This window comes from Molossus molossus, unplaced genomic scaffold (genome assembly GCF_014108415.1).
Source record: "Molossus molossus isolate mMolMol1 unplaced genomic scaffold, mMolMol1.p scaffold_m16_p_21, whole genome shotgun sequence".
NCBI classification, from domain to species: domain Eukaryota; kingdom Metazoa; phylum Chordata; class Mammalia; order Chiroptera; family Molossidae; genus Molossus; species Molossus molossus.
In genome coordinates this window covers 5,921,287-5,936,186 of record NW_023425357.1, presented here as the reverse complement: position 1 = coordinate 5,936,186, position 14,900 = coordinate 5,921,287, and the positions used below count along the sequence as shown (strand labels likewise).

At 49.1% G+C, this 14,900-nt stretch overlaps 1 protein-coding gene across 1 annotated transcript; it reads right to left on the bottom strand.

Moving 5' to 3' along the window:
- Positions 1-4,557: 4,557 nt before the first annotated feature.
- LOC118638331 (kallikrein-5-like) lies at positions 4,558-13,173 on the bottom strand. The gene is made up of 5 exons (XM_036274071.1): positions 13,090-13,173; positions 11,128-11,386; positions 10,158-10,414; positions 9,182-9,315; positions 4,558-4,713 (listed from the first exon to the last, which is right to left on the bottom strand). The coding sequence occupies exons 1-5, from the start codon at positions 13,160-13,162 to the stop codon at positions 4,558-4,560; spliced, it is 879 nt and encodes a 292-aa protein (XP_036129964.1). The 5' UTR covers positions 13,163-13,173.
- Positions 13,174-14,900: the final 1,727 nt, after the last annotated feature.

Sequence of the window (14,900 nt, the reverse complement as noted above, 5' to 3'; positions counted from 1 at the left end):
CTCAGTCTCTCTCACTCTTTTTAAAACTCCCCCAAAATGCAAGCTCTCTCTCTCTCTTTAAGTGTGAGACTGCCTTTACATCGCTTCTAGTCTCTCTTTCTTTAATGCTCTCAGTCTCTCTCTTCCCTCCTCCATACTCCCCCCCCTCCCCCTCCCTCCCTCTCCCCCAGCAGCTTCCGCCGTCCCGCCCTCTGGCCCTGGGTCCCTAGAAGTGCTTCTGTTGGCTCCAGTGCATTGTGGTTTCAGGCAGAGGCTCAGGACTCCTACTGTGCTGATTCACAGCCCGCTCTGCCCTTCCTAGCTGCAGAGATGGAGCTAAGTCCTCCCAACCCCGCTGCCCCTCAGCCTCCTGACGGGCTGAGAGCCTCCTTGTTGAGAACTGTCAGGACTTGGAGAGATGAGGTGTCTGGCACTCAATAAATGGTAACTGTCATCATTATGATGATGATTACCAATAAAAGGTAACCCACAGCCAGCCTCTTGGTAGCCAACAATTAGACACTCATCTGGTGTGTGGAATGCATGTGGAAAATACTCCCACTGACAAAACTGGGCCACTCCCTGACCTCAGTTTCCAGCCAGGATCAACCACCCTAACAGCGAGGACACCGGGTGGAGGACACACAAGTTTTCTGAGTCACACCCCATGCATGACACTTATCGCCCTTACTTGGGGCCTCTCTGAGATTCTGAGCCAATTCTGTGCATTTGGGGCTGGGGGTGGGGGTGGGGATTGAAATCGAGTGAGAATCAGCCACATGTGAGAATCAGCCCGAGCTGGATTAGATTAGGTGTTCATTTAATAAATCAGGGATATAAAATAATATCAGGAGGTGATCACAGGGAACTGCAACACACGACACATAATGCACAACACACCCACACAGCTTCCCTAACCCTGCATGGGGGCCCAGTCCTAGGACATAGGCCTTGCAAAGTGTGGCTTGAAAATTTTACAAGCTTATGGTTCTCCCCCCCCTTTTAAAAATTGATTTTAGAGAGGGAGGAAGGGAGAGAGGGAGGCAGAGAGAGAGAAACATCAACATGAGAGGGCTACATGGATTGCTTGCTTCCCCAGGGGAATGAACCCACAACCTAGGTATGTGCCCTGACTGGGAATCAAACCCATGACCTTCTGGTGCACGGGAGGATACTCCAACGAACTGAGCTACACCAGCCCAGCAACAAGCTAGTGCTTTTACTCCCTCTAGGCCTTAGGTTCAGAGGTCGAATATCATATGCATCATTATTATTACTGGTTTATTCAGAATCCTTCTTTTCTTTACCTTCCCTTCCTCCTTCTCTCCCTCTTTCCTTCTTCCCACTCTCCCCCAGTCTCACAAAATGTGTAGTGTGGTTCTGAGGGCCTGTAATTTTAATTTATGTAATTGGCATTAGATGATGTATTTCTTATTCTAAGTCACTTCTCAAAAAATGCTGTGTGTTAAAGATCCATCCACGTTGCTATGTTTGTGCATCTACCCCATGGTATCAAACTCCATGGTGATGCCCACACATTTGCCCAACAACTGCCCCAGGGATGGGGACAGATGGCTGCCAGCTCCCAGCCACCACAAAGCAAGCACACTGCCAGGCTCGTCCTCGGAAGTGTTTCCTCGTGGTTGTGTAAGAAGTTCTTTGGGAAGTATAGCCAGGAGACAGATTGCTGAGTCACAGGGTGAGAGTCATCATTTAACGTAAATCAGAGGCACCACACTCACCCCAGTGGCACCTAAACAGTCTAACACCTGTGTATCCCTGACCACACTTGACACTGTATCTCTGCAAGTTTCCCCGCCTGTCTGGTGCAAAGTGATCTCTCCTCGTTTCCGTCACATTTCCCCGCCCATGAACGTGTTTGCACCTCGCTGCCTGCGCTAGCTTTCGGGGTTCTGCTTCTGCACGTCGCCTGTTCATATCCTCTACCCACTTCCCCACAAGGGTGTCCACCCTTTTAAAAAAATTTTATTCATTCACAGATGCTTCTTGCATCTTATAGGTTCTAGTCTCTTATCTGTTTTTCACATGACCAGTGACTTCTCCCTTTCTGACAAATGCCTATTACCCTCCTTTAACCCCAACTCTTAATTAAAAAAAAAAATTACTTTTATTGTTGGCAGTATTACTGATGTTCCCCATACCCCCACTCTGTCCCCCTCCACCAGGCGCCCATCCCACCCCGGGTCTTTACCACACTATTGTCTGTGTCCATGGGGTATGCATATATGCAAATACATCTTTGGTTAATCTCTTCCCTTTCTCCCCATTGCACTCCCCTCTGAGATCTATCAGTCTGTTCCATGCTTCCATGTCTCTGGACCTATTTTGTTCATCAGTTAATTTTGTTCATTAGATTCCACATATAAGTGAGATCATGTGATATTTGCTTATTTCTGACTGGCTTATTTCATTTAGCATAATAATCTCCAGGTCCATCCATAATGAGGAAAAGGGTAGGAGATCCTTCTTTTTTACAGCTGCGTAGTATTCCATTGTGTAAATGTACCACAGCTTTTTTATCCACTCATCTACTTAGGCTGTTTCCAGATCTTGGCTATTGTAAATACCGCTGCTATGAACGTAGGAGTGCATATATTCTTTCTGATTGGTGGTTTCGAGATTTTTTTAGGATATATTTCCACAAGTGGGATTGCTGGGTTATAAGGCAGTTTCGTTTTTAATTGTTTTGAGGAAACTCCATACTGTTTCTGACAATAGCTGCACCAGGCTGCATTCCCACCAGCAGTGCACTAGGGTTCTCAACTCTTAATTTTGACATAATCAAACCAATCATTCTTTGGTCCTAGGATTGTGCTTTTGAAGCCCTGAGAGTCATTCCCTGTCACAGAGATACAAATATATCTTCCTTGATTTTCTTCCATTAAGTTTATAGTGTATCTTTTACACACTGACCTTTTTTTTGTGTGTGGTACGTGCCCCTAGTAGGAACCGAACCCGGGACTCTCTGGTCTGCAGGTCGACACTCAACTGCTGAGCCAAACTGGCCAGGGCTACACATTGACCTTTAATATAACTTCATGGGTGGTATTACAAAGGAATCTAGGTTTATTCACTTATTCAAAATGTTTATTATTTCACATTTATATATATTTTTTCAATTATAGTTGACATTCAATATTATTTTACACTAGTTTCAGGTGTACAGCATAGTGATTAGACATTTATGTCATTTACAAAGTATTCACCCCAATAAGTCTCCCCACCTGGCACCATACACTTATTCCAATATTATTGACTATACTCCCTAGGTTTATTTTTCTCTACCCAGGAAGCCAGTTTTCCCTGCACCATGTACTAAGCACACTCTTCTTTCATTCGTCTGGGTTACAATTTTATCAGATTTTGTATAAATTACATAATATTATATTGAGTTCTATTGGGTCTCTTTCTGAGCTCCTTTTTCTTAAATCCTCACTCAAGGATATGTTGCTGTTGTTGTTTTTAGGGAGAGAGAAACATTGATTGATTGCCTCCCGGACTAGGGATCAAACCTGAAACTCAGGTATGTGCCTTGACTGGAAATTGAACCAACCACCTTTGGTGTATGGGACACTCTCCAACCAACTGAGCCGCCCAGCCAGGGCCTGAGCTCCTTCTTCTGTATCATCAATCCAGTTGTTTGTTCTTGCGTTAACACAATACTCTTCAAAAAAAAAACACCTGAATCGTGTTTGGTAGTATGTCTTAATGCCTAGTAGGTCAAGGAGCATATTTCTTGCTGCGCCACAGCCCTGTTCTCTCCCCACTTCCATCGCCGTGCAAGAAATGCACAGACCCTCTCCACCCTTAGTAGAAACTCCTTACAGACCTCTGTCCCCTCCTGGCTCCGGAGTCGGCCTCCCTCCTGGGAAAGACACACACAGGAAGAGAAAGTCAACCCACCCGGGGAAAATGTGCGCAAAGTCTCAGCTCAGCTTTACGTGGCTAGAAACTGGATTTCCCCATCATCTCCTCTGTCTGCATCAGCACCCTGAAAACCAACTACTGCAGCTCAGATCCTGGAGGGTTTGCTCTGCTTCCAGACCCGATGTTGGGAGTCCACGCTGCGAGCAGGTGCTTCGAGCACGTCACCGCAGTGCAGGCTTTGTGGTCCCATCTTTATCCTGCGGCTTTTCATCTTCAGGGTGCAGAGTGCCTGTCTGGTCCACCTCCGGGCAGCCGCATTCCAGGTGAGAAGGGGGAGGTCCAATCAGAAGCCCACCCTTTCGTCAGCCAAACAAAAACTTCCCAGGAAAACCCACCCACTGGGTTTCAGCTTATATCTTACTGCTGAGAACCAGCTCGCGTGGTTGCCCAGGTGTAGAGTGAGTATCTTTATCTGGGTCACCTGCCACCCTGAGTAATAGTTGGCCCAAGAGGGAGAGATGTGTCCATTGTGGAGGGAGGGAGACCCTGGAAACTCAGGAGGCTGGAGGTCAACCTCCTCAGCATCCTGGAGAAAGAATGGGGGTGGGGTCTGGAAGGAGCATCAGGTCCCTGCAGGGGTGAGGACTTGCAGGGGGTGAGGGACAGCAGAATGCTGGGTCCCGGGATGGCTCATGAGTTGGCGCGGATGGTGTCCTGGATCCACTTGGTGAACTTGCAGAGGTTGGTATAGACACCGGGTTTGTTGGGCTGAGCGCAGGGAAAGTCTCCCCAGGATACGAGGCCCTGTAGGGTGCCGTTGCAGACCACGGGGCCCCCAGAATCACCCTGCAGGGGAGAAAGGACAGCGCAGAGAGAAACAGAGGTGTGAGGAGGTGGCGAGAGGGAGACACACAAACGAAGGAGCAGGGCAGCAAGAGATAGACACACAGAAAGGGAGAATGTGGACAGAGGAAGAGACAGAGATAAAGGGGTGGGGGTGGGGGGCAGAAAGAGACAGAGAAAATGTTAACATTTCACCCTACATCCAACTTTTGTCCCTCTGTACCCAACCCCAATCTCTTCACCGTCTGTTTCTCTCATAGATTCTCCCCTTCCTTGACACCAATTCGTTTTGTACTTAGACATCACTTTTGCTGAGAGACCGTCCTCGGCCCCTGGAAGACAGTTTGACATTGGGGCCGGTAATTCTTTGCAGTGAGAGGCTGAGCCGTGTATCGCGAGATGTTTAGCAGCATCCCTGGCCTCTGCCCACTAGCTACCAGTAACTGCCCTCCTGTCTCTCCCCACTGTCTCCTGCACAGTTGTGATAACCAAAACACCCCCAGGCATTGCCAGGTCCCCTGGGGTGCAGACTAAGCCCCCGTAAAAAAAAAAGTGTGAATGAAAAGGGGCTATCTGGCAAGTCTGACAAGCTCAGCAACGGGAAGTAACCACACAGATGGTCTGATCATGAAAAAAAAATCCGAATTGAGTAGGTCATTGCAGGAAGTTGTTTTCTATAGGACGGGTTTAGCCTTTACCTTGAGCAAGCCCTGCTCCTTGTTTTTGTGTATCTTGAATAATAACATATTTTAAATGTTTTTTTTTTTTTTTTTTTTTTTTATCTTCACCCGAGGACATTTTTCCATTTTTTGTTCAGGTAGAGTGGGAGGGAGAGAGAGAAACAGAGAGAGAGAAACATCGATGTGAAAGGGACACATCGAGTGGCTGCCACCCGCACAACCGACCAGGGCCGGGGACAAACTGCAACCGAGGTACGTGCCCTTAGCGGGAACCGAACCCGGGTCTCTCAGGACCGCAGGCCGACGCTCTAACCGCTGAACCAAACTGGCCAGGGCACATATTTTAAATGTTTGAATGAACTCCAGATCCGCAGAGATGAATAACCTGATACTGGGAAGAGACGACCCCAACGCGCCTCCTTGTTCTTTTACCCACCTAGCTCGGCAACTGCGTATCTGAGATGATAATTAGCCTGCATCCAGATGTAAAAGAAACATCTCTCTCTCCGTGTTACTTTGTATCCAATTCTAGGGATCCCCAGCCCTTTGCTTTCTCCCACTTCCTTAATCTACCACCAATGGATATCATGCAACCTTCTTTACATCGTCCCCCTTGATTCTAATAATAAAATAAATGACCAGACCGCCGTTCCCCGGAGCATTCTCTCAGTCTTTTGGGATTTTGCTTCTGGGTCTGTCTCACATAAACGTTTCAAACCTGTCTTGAGGTTTGAAACTTCTTTCATGGACAGAACTGGCCCCTTGGGCTAATTTGGGTCGCTGATCCTTGATTCTCCACAGCTCCCTGTAACTACCCTCCTGCAGTTGCCACTCTTCACTGCAGTTTATTATTTATGTTTATGCACAATATGAACACGGACACAGAGCCTGGTGTCAATTATAAGAAGGCCTAAGGTCGGGCTTCTTTCTGCATTAGCAGGCACCATCTTAAAGCAAAATAGTCTCGCTCCCTGGACCTCTAAATTTCAACTCTCTCATGGCTTAATCTTTCCCACTATTTTTAGTTCATTCAATATTTCTGCAGAGTTTCTCTGGAGAGGCTGTTAGTTAAGTGCACTGAGACTTGGCTCCTTGTCTGTAAAGTAGAGCTAATAATAACAGCACTAAAATAAGCTAATCAGCTGATGTATGTGAACGACTTATAACAGTGTCCAGCAATTAGCCACTATCATTATTATCCCAGTTATATTAACATTGTTGTTGTTATTATTTCTTGCTTTTAATGGTCAAGCCCACATGCTGGTGTGAAAAAGCAACTTGTAGTCTGGAAAACAAAACAAAACAAAAAAACATAACAAACCCCCCGAAAAACAAAACATCCAAAACACAAGGTATTTAAGCTTGGCTGGAGAAAGGCTAAATGGTTTAAAATGCTGGCATTCAAAGTAGATGTGTTTTTGTCTGATAACCCCCAATCCCACCCCCAGATATGTGTGCTTCCACTGGTGAGTGGGAACCGATTTGAAATTGGGAGACCTGGGAAGCTGTTGCAATGGTCAGGTTTGAAAAAATTTTGGGGGGTGTGTGGTTAAGAGCTTGATCATTTATATCCCACTAGAACCCTTGGGGGCCTGAATACAGTTTAATTTTAATTTTTGTCATCCTCAATAGATATATGGCTTCCATGAGAACATAGAGAAGCTCTGTGCTGGGGAATCAAGAAATATTGTTGAACATTGACTCCCATCCATCTCTGTGCCTCAACTCCTACTGGTCCCCATCATTCCTCCAAACACTGTCCCCGAACACACTGGCTTCTTTCTGTTCTTTGAATCAGCCGGATTCTTCCCTGCCTCAGGGCCTTTGCACATGCTTCACTTGCTCTTTAACTTTTGAAAGCTGGCTCCTTAGTGTCATTCGGTCCCTACTCAAATGCCACCCCTTCAGGAGGCAGGCCCGCCCAACCACTGTTTTGAAAATTGTCCCCATCACTTGCTCTCATAAAATTATGTTTTATTTTTCGTATAGCCCTGAACCAGTCTCTGAAATTACCCTATTTATGCAGTTTCTTAGCCATTTTTTTTTTTACCTTTTTGCTCCTCTAACCCTTTCAACAACAAGTTTATTATCAATCTTCTATATAAAACATTCTTATTTTAAAAATATTTTTTATTTTATTTTTTTATAGAAAGAGGAAGGGAAGAGAGAGAAATAGCAATGTGAAAGTGAAACATCGATCAATCAGCTGTCTCCTGCACACCCCCTATGGGGGATCAAGCCTGCAACTGGGACATGTGCCCTCACTGGGAATCGAACCAGCACCCTTTCTGTGCATGGGACGATACCCAACCAACTGAGCCTCACTGACCAGGACAAATATTCTTCTTCTTTTCTTCCTCCTCCTTTTTTACCCCCTCCTCTTCTTCCTCCTCCTGCTCCCCCTGCCCCTTCCCCTTCTCCTGTTGTTGTTGCTCTTCTTCTTTTCAAACTACCTAGGATGGGTTTCTGTTTTTTTGCAAGACATCTTACTAGCACTTGTCAAAAAACTTTCATGCTACAAATTGTATGGGAACAAGACACTTAACTGCCATCTGCTTGAAATTTGCCGAAATAAATCGGCAACGCTGTGATGTCTATCACGTGAAGGGAGCCCCTTCAGATTTGACCTCCTATGCAGCGCACAACTTGTCCAGCCACATGGCGTAGCTCCGTCTTCTCTCTGGGTCTGTGTTGTCTTACGCAGTAGCCACGAGCCACAGGGGCCGTGGAGCACGTGAAATGTGGCTAGCCCAAACTGAGACATGCTGAAAAACTACGCACACATTGCCTGCCCTGGCTGGGTTGCTCAGGTGGTTGGAGTGTTGGTCGGTACACCGAAAGGTGGTGGGTTCGATTCCTGATCGGGGCCCACACCTAGGTTTCGGGTTTGATCCCTAGTCAGGGAGCATATGGGAGGCAACTGATTGATGCTTCTCTCTTCCTCCCTTCCTTTCTCTCTAAAAATCAATAAAAACCTATCCTCAGGTGAGGATTAAAAAAAAAAATATACACACTGGCTTTCAAAGACTTACTATTAAAAAAAAAAGAATGGCCTGGACAGTGTGGCTCAGTGGTTGTGCATCAGTCCATGCACCAAGAGGTCGCCAGTTCAATTCCTAGTCAGGGCACATGCCCAGGTTGTGGGCCCAATCCCTAGTGGGGGGCATGCAGGAGGTGGCCAATTGATGCTCTCTCTCATCGATGTTTCTATTTCTCTCCCTCTCCCTTCCTCTCTCTCTACAAAATCAATAAAGAAAACAAACAAATAAATAAACTAGCCCCATCTCTGCCTACTTGATGTATTTCATTGTACTTTCTGACCTTTAAAAAAGAAGTAAAATATCTCATTTACAATTGTTTTATATTAATTACATTTTGAAATGATGGTACTGAGATACACTGGGTTAAATATAATAGACAGGGTGGGCAAAAGTAGGTTTATAGTTGTGAGTATGCAAAACCGTTTATTCTTGTACTATTATTTATTGTGGTATTTCCCATAAGAACAGCTGTAAAACTCCTTTTGCCCACCTCTGTATTATTAAGATAGTTAATTTCACCTGTTTCTTTTTCTTTTCTTTTTTTTTAAAATATTGCTACTGGAAAAATTTTAAATTACGTGTACCCCTCCCATTATTATATTTCTACTGAACAGTACTGTTCACAGTATGAGCTTTGTGTCCTAACAGATTTGGTCATCGCTGGATTCTCAGCACTGAGCCAGGTGCCAGGTTCCAGAGTCAGTACTTAGTACGTATCTGCTGAGTGAATGGGGACATCTCAGTTCTTACCTGGCAGGAGTCTCTGCCTGCTTCGTCGCCAGCACAGAACATGGTGGCATCTATCTGTCCTGGGTAGGCCTCCTTGCACCTTTCGTGACTGAGCACGGTGATGTTCAAGCACTGGAGGACCTTGGGGAAGTTCACTGTCAAACAGAGACATGCAGAGTGGGATCACCGTGAGTGGCGAAGACAGGGAGGGGCAGAGTACTCAGACAGAGACAGGGAGAAGACAGGCACGGGTGAGCATCAGAGGGACCTGGAGCCCTGGCCGGTGTAGTTCAGTGGTTAGAGCATTGGCTCGTGCATCAAAGGGACACAGGTTCAATTCCTGGTGAAAGGCACGTGCCTGGGTTGCAGGTTCGATCCTTGGCCCCAGTTGGGGTGCCTGCAGGAGGCAACCAATTGATGTGTCTCTCTCACGTCGATGTCTAGATATCTCTCTCTCTCTCTCACTCTCTCTCTCTCTCTCTCTCTCTCACTCACTCCCTTCCACTCTATCTAAAAATCAATGGAAAAAAATATCCTCGGGTGAGGATTAACAACAACAACAACAACAACAACAACAACAAAATATTCTCCAGTGATGACAAAACAAAACAAAACAAACATAAAAGAGGGACCTGGAGCCCTGGCCAGTGTATGGGAAGCGATTGATATTTCTCTCTCACATCAATGTTTCTCTCTCTCTCTCCCACTCTCCTTTCACCTTCCTCTCTCTCTATTTTTTTTTATCCTCACCCGAGGACATTTTTCGATATTTTGTTCAGATTGAGTGGGAGAGAGAGAGAGAGAGAAACATCGATGTGAAAGTGACACATCGAGTGGCTGCCACCCACACGACCCAACCAGGGCTGGGGACAAACTGCAACCAAGGTACATGCCCTTAGTGGGAACCGAACCCGGGTCTCTCCAGACCGCAGGCCGACGCTCTAACCGCTGAGCCAAACCCGCCAGGGCTCCTCTCTCTCTAGACCTGGACACTCACCTTGGGGACTGCTGGTTGTTCCCCAGCCGGACACCAAGCAGCTGGTCCCAACACTTGGACAGTGGGAGGAGATGTTGACAGGCCTGACATTCTGACTATCGAGGATTCTTCGGTTCAGTTTGATGAGCATCAGATCATTGGAGTGGCCGGGGTGGGAGAAGCCAGGGTGGGGGATGGATTTGATCCCTTGGAACAGCTGCTGCCCATGTTCATATGCGGGTGACAGGGAATGGTGGCCGAGACGGATTTTGAAAAGTCTGAGGAAGATGGTGCAGATCACCACTAACCCTGATCCCTACCCCCATAGCCAATGCCTAGTCCCAACCCCAATGCAACCTACCCTTAACCCCAGGCCCAACATCATCTTTATCTCCAACCCCATGCCTATCCCCACCTCAACCACATCTCCAGTTCATCACCACTCCACCCCCAACCCCCACCTGGATCCTTTCCCCATACTGAAACCACCCACAGATGCATCCTTAACCCCACATTTAACCATCCTCAACCTCAAATCCAACCACCTCCAACCCCACCCATAACTCTAATCCCAACCCTATCTCCACTCCCACATGTATTCCCCATATTGCAACTCCATCCCAGTCCCCACCCCCTTCCAGTTCTAGAGCCAACCCTAATTCTATCTCCATCCCAGACCATCAGCGGGTGCATGCCTGTCCCCATTCCCAACCTCAAACCCAACTCTAACCCCATCTTTAATCCCTTGCCCACCCCCAAACCATCAACGTATGCACTGCTAACCCCATCCCCACCCACAACCCTCTCCCCAGCTTAACCCTGTGCGCACCCCCTCTGTTCCCCAACTCCATCTTTAATCCCACCCCCAACTCTACCTCCTCTTGCTCCACCATCGTCCCCAACTCATCTCCCGCCAACCTCTCCTCCCTGCCCCCTCCGCACCCCGCTTCCTCCAGTCCTGTTCAGCCCCCCTCAAGGAGCCCCCACTCACTTCTTCCGGCAGTGGGCGGCGGTGAGTAGCCAACGTGGGTCCACCAACACCGCCCCACAGTAGAGCTGGTTGGGTTTTAGCAGCAGCGCCGCCTGCCACGGCTGGGAGTTCCGGTCGCAGTCGGTCCCATTGACAATGCGGCTGCTATCGTTCTCCCGGGTGCCCTCTCTGGCCCCAGCTTCGAGGTGCTGGGTGCTCCCAGAGGTCTCCACGGCAGGGGAGTTGTCGCAGGAAGCTCCGTTATTTGCAAGAACAGGCTCTGGGTGCAGAAAACAGGCGGGAAGGCACTCGGGGGTGGAGTTTGGACTCAGAGGGTGGGTGTTAGACCAGCCAGGGGATGTCTGATTTCTGAAGGGCCTTTATATAGAAGGAGCAGGGCCAGGGATTTAGGGGCGGGCCAGGGCTCTGGAGGTGGAGCTTGGAGAATAAGTGCAACCGCTGGGAGGGGGCGAGGTTTAGAATTCAAGGGCAGTGTCCAAGCTCAGTTGGTGAGACTGAACTCTACCTGGATCTCAAGATTCTTAGGAGTGGTTAGAGCTTAGTGGGTGGAACCTGGGAGGGTAAAATTGGACAACATCAGGGGTGGAGCCAAGGGTCAGGGGGTGGAGACTGGGGATAGGCCAGAGAACAGGGCTCGAAGGGTAGGACCTAGTTTCGAGAGAAATGTTGTCAGGTCTCAGGGAATGGGGTCAAGGCTGGAGGCGCAGAGGTCAGAGCCTGGATGTGGGAGGGGCTTGGAACCTCTTAGGTAGGGCCAAGGCCAGGGTCACATGGGGGAGTCATTCTATAAAGAGCCCTGAATTTGGGAGCGGAGGTGGGGCTGGGTTCTAGGAATTGAGGGTAGGAGGTGAAGTCTGGCAAAAAGGGGGAGAGTCTTAGAGGTTGACTAGGGTGGGCACAACGCAAGGGTCTCTGACCACAGATGTAGTCTGCACTCGAGGGGTGGTTGAGGAAAAGGGTCCGAGTTGGAGCAAGCAGGACCAGGAAGCCAGCTCAGCTTGTAGGGCCCCCCGTGGAGGGGAGAACAGAGCTGTTTTTCTGCATTCTCAGACCCAAAGGTGCTTCCTGAATGCTGGTCCCACACACAAATCGAGTCACCGATACCCCTCACCATCACCCGCCCACCTGCAGTTTGTTCACTCATATGTGCTTTCTGATGACCCAGAGGAGAGAAGCTTTATGCACACACTCTGAGAAATACGCACACAACAGCTGTCGCAGACAAGCACACACACACAGGTACACAGAGACCCATCATCTCTCCAGGGACAGCTACACACACCGCTCAGTCTCGTGGTACACACACTTTCTAGGCACGTTCAGTGGTTAGAGCATCGGCCTGTACACCAAAGGGTCGTGGGTTCAATTCCCAGTCAAGGGCATGTACCTGGGTTGCAGGTTGGATCCCTGGCCCTGGTCGGGGTCGTGAAGGAGGCAACCAACTGATATGTCTCTCTCACATCGATGGTTCTCTCTCTTTCTCTCCCTCCCCCCCTCCCTTCCACTCTAAAAATCAATGAGAAAAATATCCATGGGTGAGGATTAACACGACAAAACAAAACTGATTGCACTCAGTGGACCCAGCATGGCACACGTGGTACTGTTCACCTTCACATAGCCACTGTCTCCGAGGGACAGCCACTTCTGCAGACTCAGTCGGTCAAGGCAGGGACGGCAACTCCACACAGCTGCACTGTCACACAGACGGCCCGCACAAACATGGGGTCACATGCGATCACCCGCGCCTAGGGCCTGAAGCAGGCAAACGGTCCGTAGTAGAGCCACACAAAGCCTTGCACCAAGCGACCATTACACAATCATAAATGCAGACGTGGGCTCACATTCTCCCAGTCCAGGAGCCGGTCACATGCAGCCCCCCTGGGACAGGCACTCAGTGCTACACAGAGCCCCCCACAATTCAGGCACAGTTAGCAGGCACGCACATGCAGGGGTTCTGGTTACCTGTCACCCTCAGAAGCAGAACTGTGATCAGGGCACCGACTGTCCACCTCCAGAGGGGTCCTGCTGTAGCCATGGTCACTGCCCCTGGCAGGGGAGGACAGAGAATGGGGAGGTCCCAGTGATTATGGGGAACCCTTACCTGCTTCCTTCCCTACTCTGTTTCCCGGGGCAGAGAGGGACTGGGAGGAGGAGGGAGGACAGAGCGACCAGAGCCAGACGTGGGGACACCTCGCCATCGCTGTCCCCCTCACCTAGCCTCACCTGCGCGCGTCCCCCAGGCAGGGGTGGGGAGCCTGCTCCCAGCTCCGCCGAAGACTTCTCAGGCCCGCGCCGTCCTGCCGCCGCCTCCTCGTCGGCTCCGGGCACCCGACCTGGGTTATAACCACCCACTGCCGCCTGGGGCGCATTCCCGGGTAGTGAGGCGCCCTGCCTGGCCGCGGCAATCACTCCTCCGGCCTCCCCTCCATCCCGCCCCCAGAGCACCCCCCACCCAGTTCCGAAAGCCACTCCCTACCTCCCTGGCCCCGGGATGGGGAGGGTCTCCGCTCTGGGGCGCGCAGCTCGGCGCGAGGGTTTTCCTTTGTTCCCCGCGCCGCCTCTCACCCTGCGCGTCATCTTTCCAAACGTTGTCTCCGGGATTGCAAACTCTTCTGCCTTTCCTTCTCCCTCCTTTTGCTTCCTTCTGAATGGTTTCCGAGTCTCCTTCAGTATAAGGCGCTCACAGAGCATCACCCTTCTCTGTCTCAACCCCCCCCCCCCCACCTCGGAGCAAAGATCCCTGTCTCTCTGGGTCTCAACGTGTCTGTTTCTCTGACCCTCCCACTATGTCTTTCGGTGTCTCTACATCTCACTTAAAAAAAATTTTTTTTATTAATTTATTTTTGTTACAGATGTTTCTCCTTTTTTTCTCCATTGACACCCCCCCCCACCCCGTCCCCAGCTTTGTTGTCCATGCCTGTCCTTTATGGGTACATGCTTTTATCTGTGTCTCCATAATACTCTCTTTCATCCTCACCCAAGGATAGTCTTCCATTGCTTTTTAGATAGAATGGGAGGGAGGGAGGGAGGCAGAGAGAGAGAGACAGAGAGAGGGAGAGAGAGAGAGAGGAACATCGAGGTGAGAAAGACACATCGATTTGTTGCCTCCTGCACAACCCTGACCAGGGATCAAACCTGCAACCCAGATTTGTGCCCTTGACCCCAAATCGAACCTGAAACTCTGGTCTGTGGGCTGATGCTCTAACCGCTGAGCAAAACCGGCCAGGGCAATCCTTTCTTTTTAATGCTTCTGAATACTTTGTCAAATATACCTTGGAATTCTAAAGTCGGCTTCATTATTATTATTTTTTTAACAGCTTTATTGAGGCATAACCGAGGTCCAAGAAACCGCATACTTAACATGCACCATTTCATGAGTTTTGAGACACACATGTCCAATCATCACCACCATCAGGATAGCATCTTCTTCACCACAGACATTTCCTTGTGCCTCTGTGACTTATTAACCTCAACACCTCTGGGTCTGTCTTTCCTCCCCATGTATCTCTTCTCTGTGACTTAATTCTTTTCAACCTCTCTCTCTGAGTTTCTGTCTTTGTATTGTTCTCTCTCTCTGTCACTGGCTCTGAATATCTGTATCTCTGTGTCTTTCTGTCCCTCTGTCTCCTCCACCCAAGAAGACTCAGGCTGCTTTGCCAAGGGACCCCCAAAACCTGTTTTCCTGCCCTTCCCCCTGGGCAGGGGCTAGAGAGCAGAAAGGGGCAGGGATCCAGTCTGGGCTCCCCCGCAGGTGTGGTGTCCCAACTGCACAG

What these genes read in the sequence shown, in the direction of transcription:
- LOC118638331 (XM_036274071.1), bottom strand. Translation starts at nt 13,162, where the DNA reads ATGGCTACAGCAGGACCCCTCTGGAGGTGGACAGTCGGTGCCCTGATC. An exon ending in TCTGCTTCTGAGGGTGACAG is followed by an intron (nt 11,387 to 13,089) that starts GTAACCAGAACC and finishes TTCTGCACCCAG; the next exon opens with AGCCTGTTCTTGCAAATAAC. An exon ending in AACAACCAGCAGTCCCCAAG is followed by an intron (nt 9,316 to 10,157) that starts GTGAGTGTCCAG and finishes TCTGTTTGACAG; the next exon opens with TGAACTTCCCCAAGGTCCTC.